General features: G+C 38.6%; 1 protein-coding gene across 1 annotated transcript in view; it reads right to left on the reverse strand.

Annotated features, from left to right (window-relative positions):
- Window positions 1-226: 226 nt before the first annotated feature.
- Window positions 227-14,128, reverse strand: part of PSMB7 (proteasome (prosome, macropain) subunit, beta type, 7) — a 27,450-nt gene continuing 13,548 nt past the window's right edge. The window contains exons 5-6 of the mRNA XM_009318781.1: window positions 2,480-2,631; window positions 227-461 (exon numbers count right to left, since the gene is read on the reverse strand). Of these exons, the coding sequence (XP_009317056.1) occupies window positions 350-461; window positions 2,480-2,631 (264 nt within the window). The 3' untranslated portion in view covers window positions 227-349. The remainder of the gene's footprint in view (window positions 462-2,479; window positions 2,632-14,128) is intronic.

Consider the following 14,128-nt stretch of genomic DNA (forward strand, 5'->3'; position numbering starts at 1 on the left):
CTGCCCCACTGACAGTATGATGCTCGTTACCCACTCCAGGAGCCTGGCTCTCTTTCACAGAGATAATACAGATCCGTTAGGGTGAAGTCTAACTTTACATTCCCAGCCCACAACACTCAGAAGAGCAGGTAAGATGCTGCAGTTCTGTTCTGCATGAGCCTCACATTCTCAACAGTGTAAGAAGGGCAAAGCAGCAGCAGCAATCAGCACCACATAAAAACACGAGTTGGGAGAATGGTGAGAACCCTCTTTATTCTGTATCAGCTGTGCATTTCTCTCGACGCTGCAAGGCTTCTAAACATAACGAGTGCTGGTCTCCAGTGACCCAGAACAATAAACACATGATGGTTCAGGACGTGTCCATAGTTTGTACAGTTTCATCCACCACCTCAATTTCCAGGAGTGCTACGTTTTCTGCGAGAACAGCAGTAGTTCCTTTTTCACACTTGTATCTACCATGCCTGTTAAAGAAATAGGTGAAAATTAAGCTGGAAGCTAGTACTACATAGGAAAACTCTCATTTAAAATTTTAGAGCTAATCAGCTTTCTCTGGAAGTTTCCTGTAAAAGTCCAACATAAGTAAAGGGACTCTGCAAAATCTAAACTGATTGCAATAACTGATAAAGTTTCAGATAAACTAGCATTTTTAGGAAACACAGTCTTAAAAAAAATAAACTACTAAGTAACTGGGAAGGCTATTTTATAGAAATAAGTAGGATCTCATTACAGCGTAGGACATTCTTGCTGTGAACCCTCACTCAAAGAACAAGCAATTTATTTATTTTTTTTGCAACTCTAGAATAATTTTACCAGTGTATTAGCTTTGGGTTAGCTAACATTTAACACAGACTGCCTGTAGTCAAGCCATGCTTCTGAAATCTTAACTGCATCTGACTAAAGGAGCCATCACCCTTTTCACCCCTCTACACAGTGGAATCCAAAATCTCACTTAAAAATGTGTAATAAAACCTCTCTCCTAGCTGACCACCTATAGACGTTTCTGCTCAGAATGAAGTGTCATGCTTAGGAAGTTGTACAGTAAGAAATCCAAAAGACCTTCAACTGGAGCAGTGCAATTCTTTGTGGTTTTGGCCATAGCATCTGCCTTAGAAAGAAGGGCAAAAGCAATCTCTAAACTCTACCATTTTGGCAGTGGATTGAAGAGTTGTACAACTTGTTACACATACATAACATAGAAGTACATACTGCAAAATCCTTTAGCTGCCTTGGGGGCTGTGATTTCACTGATTAGGCAATGTAGTTCACTGAGCAACCGAGTGTTTAAAGTAAAATTTGCCAGCTCCTCTAACACTCAAATTTTGCTCACTTTAGAATTTCATCACCTCTGTATCCTCAACATTATCAGTATTACAGGACCACATGATACATGCTTAAATATAACCTTGTTCCCAAGAGGTCCATAGTTGAATGTTTTGACACAAAATCTAAGAGATTCAGAGTTACTGTCTTAAGGAAAGAAGCAACAGAATAATGTCACCTTTGTGTAGGGTTTACAATACAGCCTCCCATGGTGTGCAGACTTCCCGTGTGCTTTAAGGAAGTGAGCACTGAGAACTGTAAAATGGGGGGCAGCTGTACAAAAATCTGTCTTTTTGATGTGGCTTGCCAAATGGAAGAGCTAGGAAAAATAAGAATAGTTTCTACATAGTGGAAATGGTTAAGAGAAGACTGTTCAATTAGGAAAGCATGAATGCTTACAAGCATTTTTTAGTTTATTCATACATGAAATGGGACTCAAGTTTAGTCCAACTAAAAAAAAAATCTTGTGACTGCTGTACTTAGCTATTAACTGTAAACTGTCCTTTCAACACATCACAGTATATTTCTGGATGATGTTGAGGAAACCTTAGTGATCAAAACAATGTCCATGTTGTCTTAAAAATCTTGCACAGGGCATGTTTTCTAGCCACTGGCTAGAAGGGGCCTCTAGAAATAGAATAAATGACAACATAGTCACAGGCCAGAGTTGTGGAGTTTTCTCTTGGTTTTTGGTTTTGCCCCTGCAGTGAGTTCGTATATAGTGGCTAACGACAGGCTGTGCTGCCCCATATTGCTTTTTCAAACCCCCACACTAAGATTAGCAGAACTGCAGCGGGTACAGTGATGCCGCTAGTCTTTCAGCAAGAACATAGCAGAACAAAACTGTGTTGGTACCTGATAGCAAAAGAAACCCAAGTATCTATCTGCTCAGTCACAAATGCAAAACTTCGTTACTTTCTCAAACTGCCTGAAACTCAAGAGCAGCCTCTTGGCCTGGTAAAGTGGTGGCAGGTAAGAAATTAATGGGTTTCCTTCACAGATCTGTACGTATCACTAGCAGCCTCTATCCAGCTGCAGGTACAGCCACTAGTTTTGTTTTCTTGTTTAGCTAGAACTCAATATACAGATCTAGAGATTACTCTGACAAAATTTAGTATTGTGGGAAGAGTGTGGATAACACAGCTTCAGGAATACTAACCTGTCCCCCTTCCTGTTGGCCACATCATACGGACGGAGAAAATCCAACTTGTTCTTGCTTATAACACAGACATCTATGTTACTGCCGGAGCCCAGATCATTGTATATGCCAGCTGCAATGGCATCTCTCACAAGCTGTTTGGCTTCCTCTTCCTGGAAAAGTGAAAAAAGCTGTCACTGCACAAGTGTTGGCATTTCACAGAAATGTTTGTCCATGTGATGGTGGAAGGTGTGAACTCTCAGAACTATAAATGAGATACCAGCGCCTTTTTACTCATTTAAGTACCACAGAGCATTAACAACAGTCTGCTGAACAGCGGGACTATCTACAGGGACAACCTTTTATCCTGTTCAGGATCCACCACTCCCCAGGACAGATCAGACTTAGTAAAGACGGTCAAGGAAGCAAAATTAAGATTTCTGTCTTAATGAATGGATAAAATAAATTTTACAATTTTTATCTTCCAGGCTTTTGTGCACATGTACATTACAAGTTCCCTGTAGAGCCCTCTTGTGTAACAGTTGCATACAAATTGAAGATTCACACTAGTTTAGTTACAAGACTTCCCTAGGTAGGGACTATTTCATCATCCTCTGTAGTACCAAAATAATTTCTATGATTTTGTAACATAACTTGGTTTGCAAAATTTATGCGGCTCATCTTAATAGTGACTGTGCTGCAAAGCAGCCTAGCTCTGTACTGAATTGTAGCTGGCTAATATTTTTAATTCCAGTCCTGAACACAAGAGAAGAGAATTTAAAGAAACATGCTGAACATACCACTGAACATACCAGTCAAACTAGGTACCTCTGTCAAAATACAGCAATTTGTAGTTAAGTTCTTGCCATTTAAGTGAAAAAATGGAAAGTTTGTTATACTTTTCTGCTGTACACTTCAGAAATTCCATAGGTAACTAATACAAAAAATGTATTTAATATAGTTCATTTAATGCATACTGTATTTATATATTTCAAAAACATGTATTTCTAAATTACTTTGTACAACTAGTAAAATCATATTTGCAACAAAACTAGAATAGAAAACTAGAACAGGAAATAAAGCTCACCATTCTTATTGCTCCCGAAACCAGGCACTAATCCTGCAAAAGTTCTAATATTTGCTTTCCTACGGGTTTTGTATCTCTGCTTTCTTTTAAAAGGGCAAACACACAGCTGCTGAAATACACATCCTGCACGTAACTGTGAGAAACTTACTATTTAGAAGCTGTCCAAATAGCCTGAAACAGAGTGCAATAGGGTCTGCATTACACACACACAAGTAACATTCAGGTGAGCGTCTCTTACAAGGAAACACTTCAAATTCATCAAACTCTCCATTAAAATATTACAACAGATCTGTAATCATCTTAATTCCCCCCCCTCTAAAATTTGTGAATGGTATTGATGTGAAGGTGTCAGAAATACAAGTTTCCACATGCCTGACAGCCTTTACTAGAAAAGAGGAGGTTATTACAGCTGCACTGGCTCCCTCTACAGATCCCAGGCAGGGCTTATTTTTATTTCAAAGGCAGCTTATTGAAGAGTCACAGATTAGATCCAGTGCTGTTAGAAATAATCTGATACGGCCAGTAAATCCTTAGTTTTGCGCTGTAACTGAAGATGGTGAGGCATGAAGAAACGTTGCAAAACCAGCTTTCTTGATGTATCATTTTAAGTGTTGTAAAAACCAGGTACCTACCTGTGCCTGTCCTTATGACAAAAGACACACTACCGCTGCTTGACAAAGCCCTACAGTCCAGTGTGGGGGTCAAGTCCCCTGTCCTACACCTCTTCCCCTGGCACAGAGACAAAACCAGCGAGGATGTCCCCTGCACCCTCAGCTCCACTGCAGCCTGTACAGAGTAGGTGCTAGTGCTCCAGTCATCTGGCAAAAGTGTCAGAATGCACAGAAAACATTGCATCCATGTGTATGTGTACACATACACACACTTTAATGTTTTAAGCAGCCTCTTAAGTACATACCAGAGCACATAAGACCCCTTAATTTTTCTCAAAAGTATATAAGGAACATGAAAACTAACTAGAGCGTGCCTGTTCCAGTAAAGAAAGAACGAGACTGAAACATCTGTGACCAGAGAAATTTGGACTCTGTTTTTATCCTCAAGTCATTCATGGCAGTTGCTGCTCAGCTACCCCAGCATGATCGTAACTGAATGCTACGTTTACCATGATCACTCATCACTGCTTTGCTGATAATTTCACACCTTTGAGTAATCTTCTGCCACTAGACATAATGAACAGAAGAGCAAATATTCAATGCTGATTTGATAAATGCAGCTTTTTTAAGTTTGCTTCATTTTGAAGGGCTGTGTCTCTGCCAGTATCCTGCCACATGAAAATAACGATGCTAAGGTCCACAGCCTGCTCCTACAACGTCTCTGATTCAGACAGCAGCTGCACAAGCCCCAGTGTACAAGTGCAGCTGAAGAGGAGCCTAAAATTAGCTCAGCTACAATCACGTCTGCTCCCAGTGCATACTCTGCATTCTCCGATGGCCCTCTATAAGAGAACTTGTTAATAACAGTATGCCTGTTCTAACAGCTTAATTAAGGTACTGACCAGGAGGGGGGCATTTTTTCAGTAAACTACACAAACAGCGTAAGTTCTTACTTCGCTCCCAGTTTTATTAGCGTTACTCTTAAAAAAACCCCAGAAACACAACAAACTGAAAAAACCACACCCAAAAACCCACCTTGAATTACACTTTCTACCAAGCTGACTAGAATAAAACAGCCATGCTGTAAAAAATTCCTTCAGTGGTTTTGGTAGTAAAACTCCAATAAGCAAGTATTTCCTCATTCAACTGATAGAAGACTACTTTCACTGATTTGTTGTATGCTAAGGGTATTAGAGTACTATAGTGAAAGTAAACATACTAAAATAAAATATGTGTAAATGTGTTTTAAAAATTAAACAGTAGCAAAACCAGAGTAATTTTAAGCTATTATGTATGTAAGCTGTTAGTGTAAGAAAAAGACCACAGCTTAGGAAGACTAAAGCAGACTGGTGGGCGTTTGTTCCAATCTCCCTTTTAATACTTTTTTTAGACAACAGTGTAAAGCTTGCAGAGTCACCTCACTCCTTTAATTGAAATTTTAATTTTTTTTACTTTAAGAAGTACTCTATCAACCTACTGTTATCAAAATAGTTCTAAAAATATCCAGTACAGTCAGTAGAGCTCAGTTGTAACTGCACTAAGGCATCCACTACACTGAGAAAGTCTAAAATGTAATCTCAGCTCTTTCATCCGATATAGTGTAGCCTAGTTCATGAACCTGGAATAATTTTAATTTTAGTAAACCCTGCTTCAGTGCTGTTTAATCCTCCTCTTTTCATAATTTAGAAAGATGACCAGAATAGCCATGAGGGAAAAAAAAAGCCACCCCACAACATTCCTCGATAGAGATCCTGCACACGAAGTTCTAGCAAGGACTGCTATTTTACAATCAGAAAATAGGGGGTTATCATGAAAAGTGCTGACACAGTCTTAAATACAGGGGCATGAATGAGTCACTGCAATAATTAATCTTAAAAAACCCTAAAAGTTCAGAGTATATAAAAGGAGCACTTCCTACTTTATGGTTGCAAAGACCAAGCTAACTGGGAATATCATTCTCTTGGGTCCACACTGCTTCTTAAATGAGATTACAGCAAGAGTGATGTACTGTAATACAAGTCAGTTGTGACAAGCAGCACTTTATAGAGCTATCTGTTTGTCTCCATCACCACATCACACAATGTGTCCCAGGACTCCAATGTGCAACTCCATTTACCACTACATGACAAATGGGCAGCGCTTGTAAAAGGCGCAAAGAGGTCCAGATCAGCCGTGTAATGGTCACCACAGATGCACCGTAGTGCTTGAGGGGGGAAAAAACAGACCCCCAAGTTCATTAAAGTGACCAGTAATGGATCTTTCAAAATGTGTCTTAGGAATAGTACAGTAAAGGCTAAAATAAATAACTCAGCATGGAAGGCTAATCTGAAATGGTGTTTGATAAATTATTTATAACACAGACAATTGTCTGCATTTAATATTGGAGCTACTAGTAGCATCTTTAAAAGATGATTTATGTGTGGTAATGCCATTAAGCTTTATATGGGCCCACTGCTAGCTATAAAGTCTGCTGAGATTTAGAGAATGAGTTTTAAACTGTCACTGCAACATCATAGTAGATAGAGACTGTATTAAATCTTCACTTTAAACCTGTTATCTAGAGAGTTGCATTTTGTAGACACTCAAGAACTGATAGATTACCTCTCTACAGCTGCTATGGTGTAAGTCCCAAACAGCACCAATAAGGAACTTTTACACATTATTCTTGTATATGACTTGAATCAAGTTTCTCTTCTCACTTAAGCAATTTCCAGATTTCAAAGGCTACTGAAGAAGAGACTTTCCTACAGAAGATGGGGATATTTCTACATCATATCAATACTACCTTTACCAATAGCTTTTAAACAAGTTTATCATTATGCCTCCAGCAGTAAAGGGAGCATTTGGAACAGCTTTGTGAGTATTATTTCCTCAACATTTTTTAACTTGCTTGTGAAATTACACAGGAGAGGTCTTTTCCAGATTTAAAAACTGTAGAAGGGATTTTTTTTTTTTTTTTTTTAATTCTTACCAAAGTGAAATGAGTACCTTCTGCAGGTCACCGGTACCCTGTTACATATACGCTATTTAGTGGCATTCTCCAATAATAATTCTTACCAAGAATTTGAAATATAGTACACACTGAATATTAGTATAGGATGAATATGGTACTGTGTAACAATTTTTGTAAAAATAAAAAAAATTCAAGTATTTATCACAACTGTGTTTTATGACAGAATGAAATTTGTTCAAGTTACATAATGTAAAAAGTCAATCCTAAAGTGAGAATCCACAAGATTCATGTGGGAAGAGAAGGGGGGGGGATCAGAAGCTTCAGGAAGGACAATGGTAATAAAAAAAAAGTCTATAAAGGAGTGTTGGGAATTTGGGGCTAGGAAAGTGATAGCTCTTGAAGGACATAAGCACCTACAGAAGCATAATTAGACTTTGGAAGAGTAATCAGCAGACTACAACATGTGAGAGGATGTGTAAGTCTGCCTGTTGGGAGAAGTTGTGGTAGAGATCAATATGTAACTGGAAGCAATGCTAAATCTGCTGGCTAAGTCCAAAGAGATAACAAAACTGAGAAGCAAAGTATTTTGTGTTTTTCTTGTAAGAGGAGGTTGAAGGACTCCATTAGTGAGAATGAATTTGTTTTGGCTACTTTCTGAAGCTGGAAAGGGGCTGGCACATGTAATTTAAGCCACCCAGGTTTAATAAGTCTTCACCAAAAAAAAGTACATTTCAAGTAGTACCTCATAAGCAGATGAATGGCATACCTTGTTCCATTTTATTTTTAAATAGACCTATGCTACAATCAAAATATTTTGCTTTTCTTTCACCTTTGATCAGGTGAATGAAATTTAAAAGTAGCCAGTCTTTCTAGCTCTCCCCCCACCCTTCTTCCTCCACCATCTTTTGACTGTGCTCTAAAAAGTCACAAAAGAAGTTAGAAGCAGAAAGTGGAGATCTAACAGTCCGAACAACGCAAACCAGGCTATTAAAATAGAGAGATGTGATGAATATGTAGATCAGGATTCCAAATCACAGAAAACCGGATTAAACTGACATGCCAAATGACCACAGCACAAAGAAACATTTACAAGAGAGAAGTTGCAAGTAGAAAGAATTAAAGCAATGATCACACCAAAGGCAAAGGGTTTATGAAAATCAGAATCTGTAAGATTAGCAGCATCTGGGAGACACGGAGCAGTAAAACACAAAGATGGGTCCTGGGAACAACCACCAGTTTGTGCATAAAGAAGAACGGGTAGAAGTTATCAGAATGTTCCAGCACATGATGGAAAAGTGAAGATATCTAAAGATATCTAGGACTAAAACTATGCCCTGTAATAGATACAAAGATGGCATCGCCTCCATTCTCCTGAATTTCAACCAGACACTATTTTGGAATCGTGTACACTCTAAAGGAAAAAAACCAAACTTAAATCTAAAGGAAAATATGCCTTCAAATATCATATACAGGTTTATTTAGTTTTAAAATAAACAGAAATTTAGTAGTTTCTAAAGCAAAAGTGAGGGGGGAGTGAAATAACTCTTACTGCTTTGTGTGTTAAACAGCTAAGTTATTTTAAATAAAGGTAACATGTATCATGTTATTTTCCAGTTCTGTTTCCACAGTCTTATTTAACAAGAAACTGAAATGCTCCAAATTCTGAAACATTACTTTCTTGCCTTCCTGCAAGTGAATGACTCAATATTTGTACAACAAACAGAGTCAAGGACTCAAAGACTATTAAATATGATTAGAATTTTCTCTCCAGAATACATCCTGTTCAAACACTGTAGAACGCGCCTTCTGTTTAGAATGGTAACTTTAATACATTTGTCTAAATTCTGACTTCTCTGAAACTTTCAAAGCTGGACTTTTTTTTTTTTTAAATAAAGAAAAAAAAGCAGCACAGACCCGTTTCAGTTACATACATTCCTGTATTTTCTTGTCCCACTGTACTACTAGTCTGTTCATCACTGGGCACTTTCTCAAATTTCTCTGAAGCTTTCAAAGCTGGACTTTTTTTTTTAAAGAAAGAAAAAAAAGCAGCACAGACCCGTTTCAGTTACATACATTCCTGTATTTTCTTGTCCCACTGTACTACTAGTCTGTTCATCACTGGGCACTTTCTCAAATGCAAAGTCTCCAGAGCCTGTCTGTGCCACCATCACCAATGCAGTACATTAGAAGACAAAAACCCAACTTACTTAAATCCCTGGATTATGAACACATCAGGGTTAATGTGCTGCCTACGTTACACAAAAAAATACAGAAAAATTCCTTTTGTTAGGAAGCAGCAGTCTTCTGCACAAATATGACGTGGGCAGGAAATTGCACAAAAAGAAATCAGAGCATAGCACTGACCTAGCACTCTTGGTAGAACTCGGCAATTTGAGTTTTTACACAAATGCACCTACATCCATTCATTAACAGATCATAGATCAGGTAATTCTGTACTGCATTTGATGTCAGTTTTGTTGTGAATAATATGTTAGTAAATGTTTATTTTTCTAACTGTTTCCTACTAAAAACTTTTCAAATAAAATGCACCTTAGTCCCTAATTATTACTCTCAGTGATTACAGTTTTTTCATGTTCCGATGGTAGACGCCTGCAAGCCCAGACTCATCACCACCTCCCCCTTTCCGATATCGTACACCACACAAGTATAATAAACCATGTTAATATTTCATACCAGTGTGAAATATGCTGGAGTATCAATTCAACATCTGCTGTCTTTAGGGTACTGGCGTCCCGCAGAGACACTTTCAATTTGTAATTGAGTTCTATACTGAATTAATCAGCAGTTTATCTTTTTTAGTAAAATAACGTCTTCCCCACTAACCTGGATTTACATTAACAATTTATGCCACATTACCTGCCAAGGCAAGAAACTTATATGCTTTGGAACTACTATTCCATAACATTAGTTCCTATATGTCATTCCTTACATGAAGATTAGTACAATACATATTTCCAATGGTACAGAATTAAATTACAAGCTCCTCTCACAACTACGGGATTTCTTTTAATACTATTTCCATACTTTGAACTAAGAAAGAATATGAAAACTCATTTAATCCATCACTTCTACGTCTGGGTGAAGTTATGGGGTTTTTTTAGGGAACTGATTCTCAAAATAAAATGAACTTGCTCAACAGTAACAGAGCTGTAAATTCTGCCAGGCTGCAAGTTCTACTCCGACAACGCGATATCCTCAATTTTCTGTACAGCTGCTTTACTGTACAGTAACATACTGAACCTTAGCCACCAGGAAGTAGCCAGAAATGTAAACCATGCAAAAGATGACAAAGTTAGTATATATTATTACTGCATCAAAAAATGAATATCCAGCAGTAACATGTCTGACTTCAAATAAAGCAAAACTCTGTTCGTAAGACTTACTTTACCTCTGAAAAAAGGACGGAAGGGAATGAAGGTCAACATTTTATTTGGAAAAAGAAGCCTTGGGCCCTCTGGTAATTTTTCCTTCCTAATACACCAAAATGCTCCATAAAGCTTATTGGCTGGGAGGGAGCCTCCCCTCACAGCCCAGGCAGACTCCCACCCTCCGCCTTATTCCCATTCACTCTCCCCCTGCTCAGACAGAAATTGCACTCTGCCTCCACAGCCCTCACCGCAGGAGCAGCACTCGGGCTTCAGGCCATGTGAAATATTTTCCAGTATGTTTTGCCTGTGTTCTGCAGTTATGGGAGATACACAAACTGAAACAATTTAAACTGGAACACCTGCTCCTGAGAAATGCATCAAAAATAACTACCTGTCCTACATCTACCCTGTGCAGTGAAGTGATCTCTTAACATGGAGCCCTGCTTCTGACTAGCTTGTCTACATTATTACGTACAAAGTTTAAGTGTTACTTTCATAAAGGTGAAGAAATTGTTGCTCTTTGTCAAGCAGCAAGGCCCAATTTAAACTAAGGTAAAATTTATTTCCCTCGATATAGTCTGTAAACAGAAAACTAAAAGGTGCTACTGGGTATCACTGGTAACTCTGACTGATACTGTTGGCAGTTTCCCCACCTGATTTCCGCACAGAAATTGTGCTTTGATATATTCAAAAAGCACACCTCAAAACTCCTAATCCTAGCCGTTCCAGAGCACATCTAGCTAGCACATTTTAAGTCAGCCTCGTATTTCCTGTTTTAATGTTAGTTCCGCAAAGGAAATGAATCCAAGGCACAATTCTGTGAAAGAAGATGAGAACAGTACTAACCGTCCAATGTGTCAAGCAGAAACCAGGTTACCATAGAATAATTGTAATCTAATAAAAAATAAGAGACAGCATGATAAGCCTTTATTTTCTGGATGACTGTCTGCACTAACGCCTGATATTTACCCACAGAAATTCAAGTCTCTGAAGGAGACAATAATACAGGTATGTAAGGAAAGCATGAAATCTGTATCACCATGAGTTCTGTCAGAAAAGACAGTGAAGATATGCCACTAACAGTCTCAGTTACTGTCACTGGGTAATGAAATAAACAGACACACAGAGCACATAAATACTAAGTACTTATTTTTGTTCACAGAATCAGATTTCCGCCCTCCCCCCCCCATTTACTTAATCTCTGTGTTTGACACCAACAGGGGTTCAAGTATCTCAGGCAGGCTCTCCAGCTTAACTCTGATAGTCTGGCTTGATCTCTATTGTCTGCTGTCTGAGTTCAGCCGACAAACCTCCCAGCAAGTGGTCACCTTCCTATGGAGTCATTAAACCTCTGAATGTCAGCTGGTGGGATTAGCCTGCAGACTTCCACACCTGAGCCCTATGGCAGGGACACAGGCATTTTGATCACCATCACTAATGAATACAGAATTCATATGCAGCTTGTCATTGCTCTTGAGCCTTGAATCACACAGATGCAGGCTAAATAAGACTGATGAGACAACTATTGTTGAAGATTAGAGAGTTTTGACAGTTTCCAAAAATAGCTCAGTATTATTGTCAGTAGTTAATAAACAAAAATAATACCACCATATTGAGGGACAGTAGGAAATACGAGCACAGAAACATTTGAATAATCTGTATGTTGGCTGTTTAAAAATGGAAGAAAGTGACATGTTTTTGTAATATTTTGTACTATGCCTGATGTATTTTTTACTGAACTAAGAGGTACACAGTGAAAGCTGAATTTAGACTACTTTCTACTTTGATACAGCAAAGATCTTCAGCAGACATCGAGCATCTGGAGGAAGGCATTCTTTATGCCTCAGCTTCTTCACTCTGGGGATATTGGGCTGCTCAAAAGTACCTCAAAAATCAGTGGCAAAGCCAGAAACAAAATTGTGGACCAGAAAAGCCTGAGTCTACACATTTTGCAACTTCCAGTCCTCTTCCTTCCTATAATTTCTTTGTGAACACACCTACTCTGACAGCTGCAACTATTAACTGAAAAAGGTTACTACCTCCAACCCCTCCTGCCTGCCCATCATTTCCACTTTTACAAAAGATTACCCAAATCTGCCAGCTGAATTGCTCATAAGATTGCTCCCTAACCCATGTTTGTCAAAACCAAACCAGTTAGCAAAAGAAATGACTGCAGAATGATCACAAAAGCAAATCTGGCCAACAGGTGAAGGTAGGAGAGCAAGATGCAGTTTTTCGGACAGCACAGCTGCTGCAGGAGGGTAAGCGCCTACACCCCAAGAGGAATATAGTCAGAACAGCTCCCTCTTATTTTTAATCTGCTCCTACCCCTCCAGTCATTTTGTTTTCATTCAGTACCACTTGATTTCCTGCCACACTAAAAAAAGGGTGTAATAAACGACTGTAAATATAAACTCACATTTTTGGGGTGATCTATTTTAGAAATAGTTATTAAATATCTGCCAGACTGCCTCCTTCCATTTTTTCCCCCACCTATTCCGTGCCCCTGAACTCATTACACAAAGATTTACTTCCCTTTCCCCACAATAGTTCTGCTTTCTGTGGCTTCTACCGATTCTCTTCCTTTTGGATCCTCTTTTTGTTAAACCTGGCTGTTTTGATGAAATACAGAAAAGAAATGAAGTTACAAGCAGCCTGTTTCCTTGCTTAAACATGAAGCTCTTGTCAGAAGGCTACAACAGCCTCGCTGTACATCAAGTAATTCTTCTACAGACAAAGAGCTTCTACTTTTCAAACAACAAAAGTCAAATAACAGCATAAAATATATAATACCCCCCAATCTCCCTAGGAATTCAACAACCACAGTATAGATAAACCCAGAATTCCAGAATTGAATACCGTAGACATTTTTTTCCCAGATCGTGACGGTTTCCATATCCACTGACTTAGAGTATTTCCCTACTATTGTTTAACACCAGAAGGCAAGAATGCATTTGCAAAATCTGTTGTAAGTTTAAAAACCATGTGGTTACTCTATTGAAACCTCTATTGAAAGAAAAACTGGCTGCAGTGAAAGATCTAAGCTCAAAACACTCTATTAGTGTGCTGTTCTTCCACTTATGTTTTTTAAAGTAGATCTATAGCTGCCCACATGACAGATTAATATTGTTCCACAGTAGTTAGGTGCTTGGCATTACATTTTTGAAGCATCTACAGGCCTTCAGGGCTGAAAGCGTTCACATCTTCAGCAATCTATAATGGTTCCTCTAGAGGCCAGCACTTGCTTCATAATGAAACATGCCTCCATAAATCAGACTGCAGAAGTGGCACTCGTGTACGTCACCATCTATCTTAGCAGTTTCTCTGAAGGATGTTGGGTAAAGATTATCTCGCAGCATTGCAACCAGGGAAAGGACCATCACAGTTGGCACTGATAAAGCACGTGCTACTTAAATCTGAAGACACACTAAGTCTATGGAAAAAAACCACATCCTGCTGGTGTTAGCATGCCTCAGGCAGTGGTAGAAGCTTCAGCAACTCATCTTCAAAAGGCAGAGAGCCAGGGCTCTAGAAACCTGCAAAAATTGGCTAAGCCTGCAGTCGTCTTTTTTTTTTTTTTTTTTTTTTTTTTTAGTGGATTCGCCATTTTTAAATTCATACTTTTTTAAT

Source organism: Pygoscelis adeliae, unplaced genomic scaffold, assembly GCF_000699105.1.
Source record: "Pygoscelis adeliae isolate BGI_AS28 unplaced genomic scaffold, ASM69910v1 Scaffold230, whole genome shotgun sequence".
In the NCBI taxonomy this organism is placed as follows: Eukaryota; Metazoa; Chordata; class Aves; order Sphenisciformes; family Spheniscidae; genus Pygoscelis; species Pygoscelis adeliae.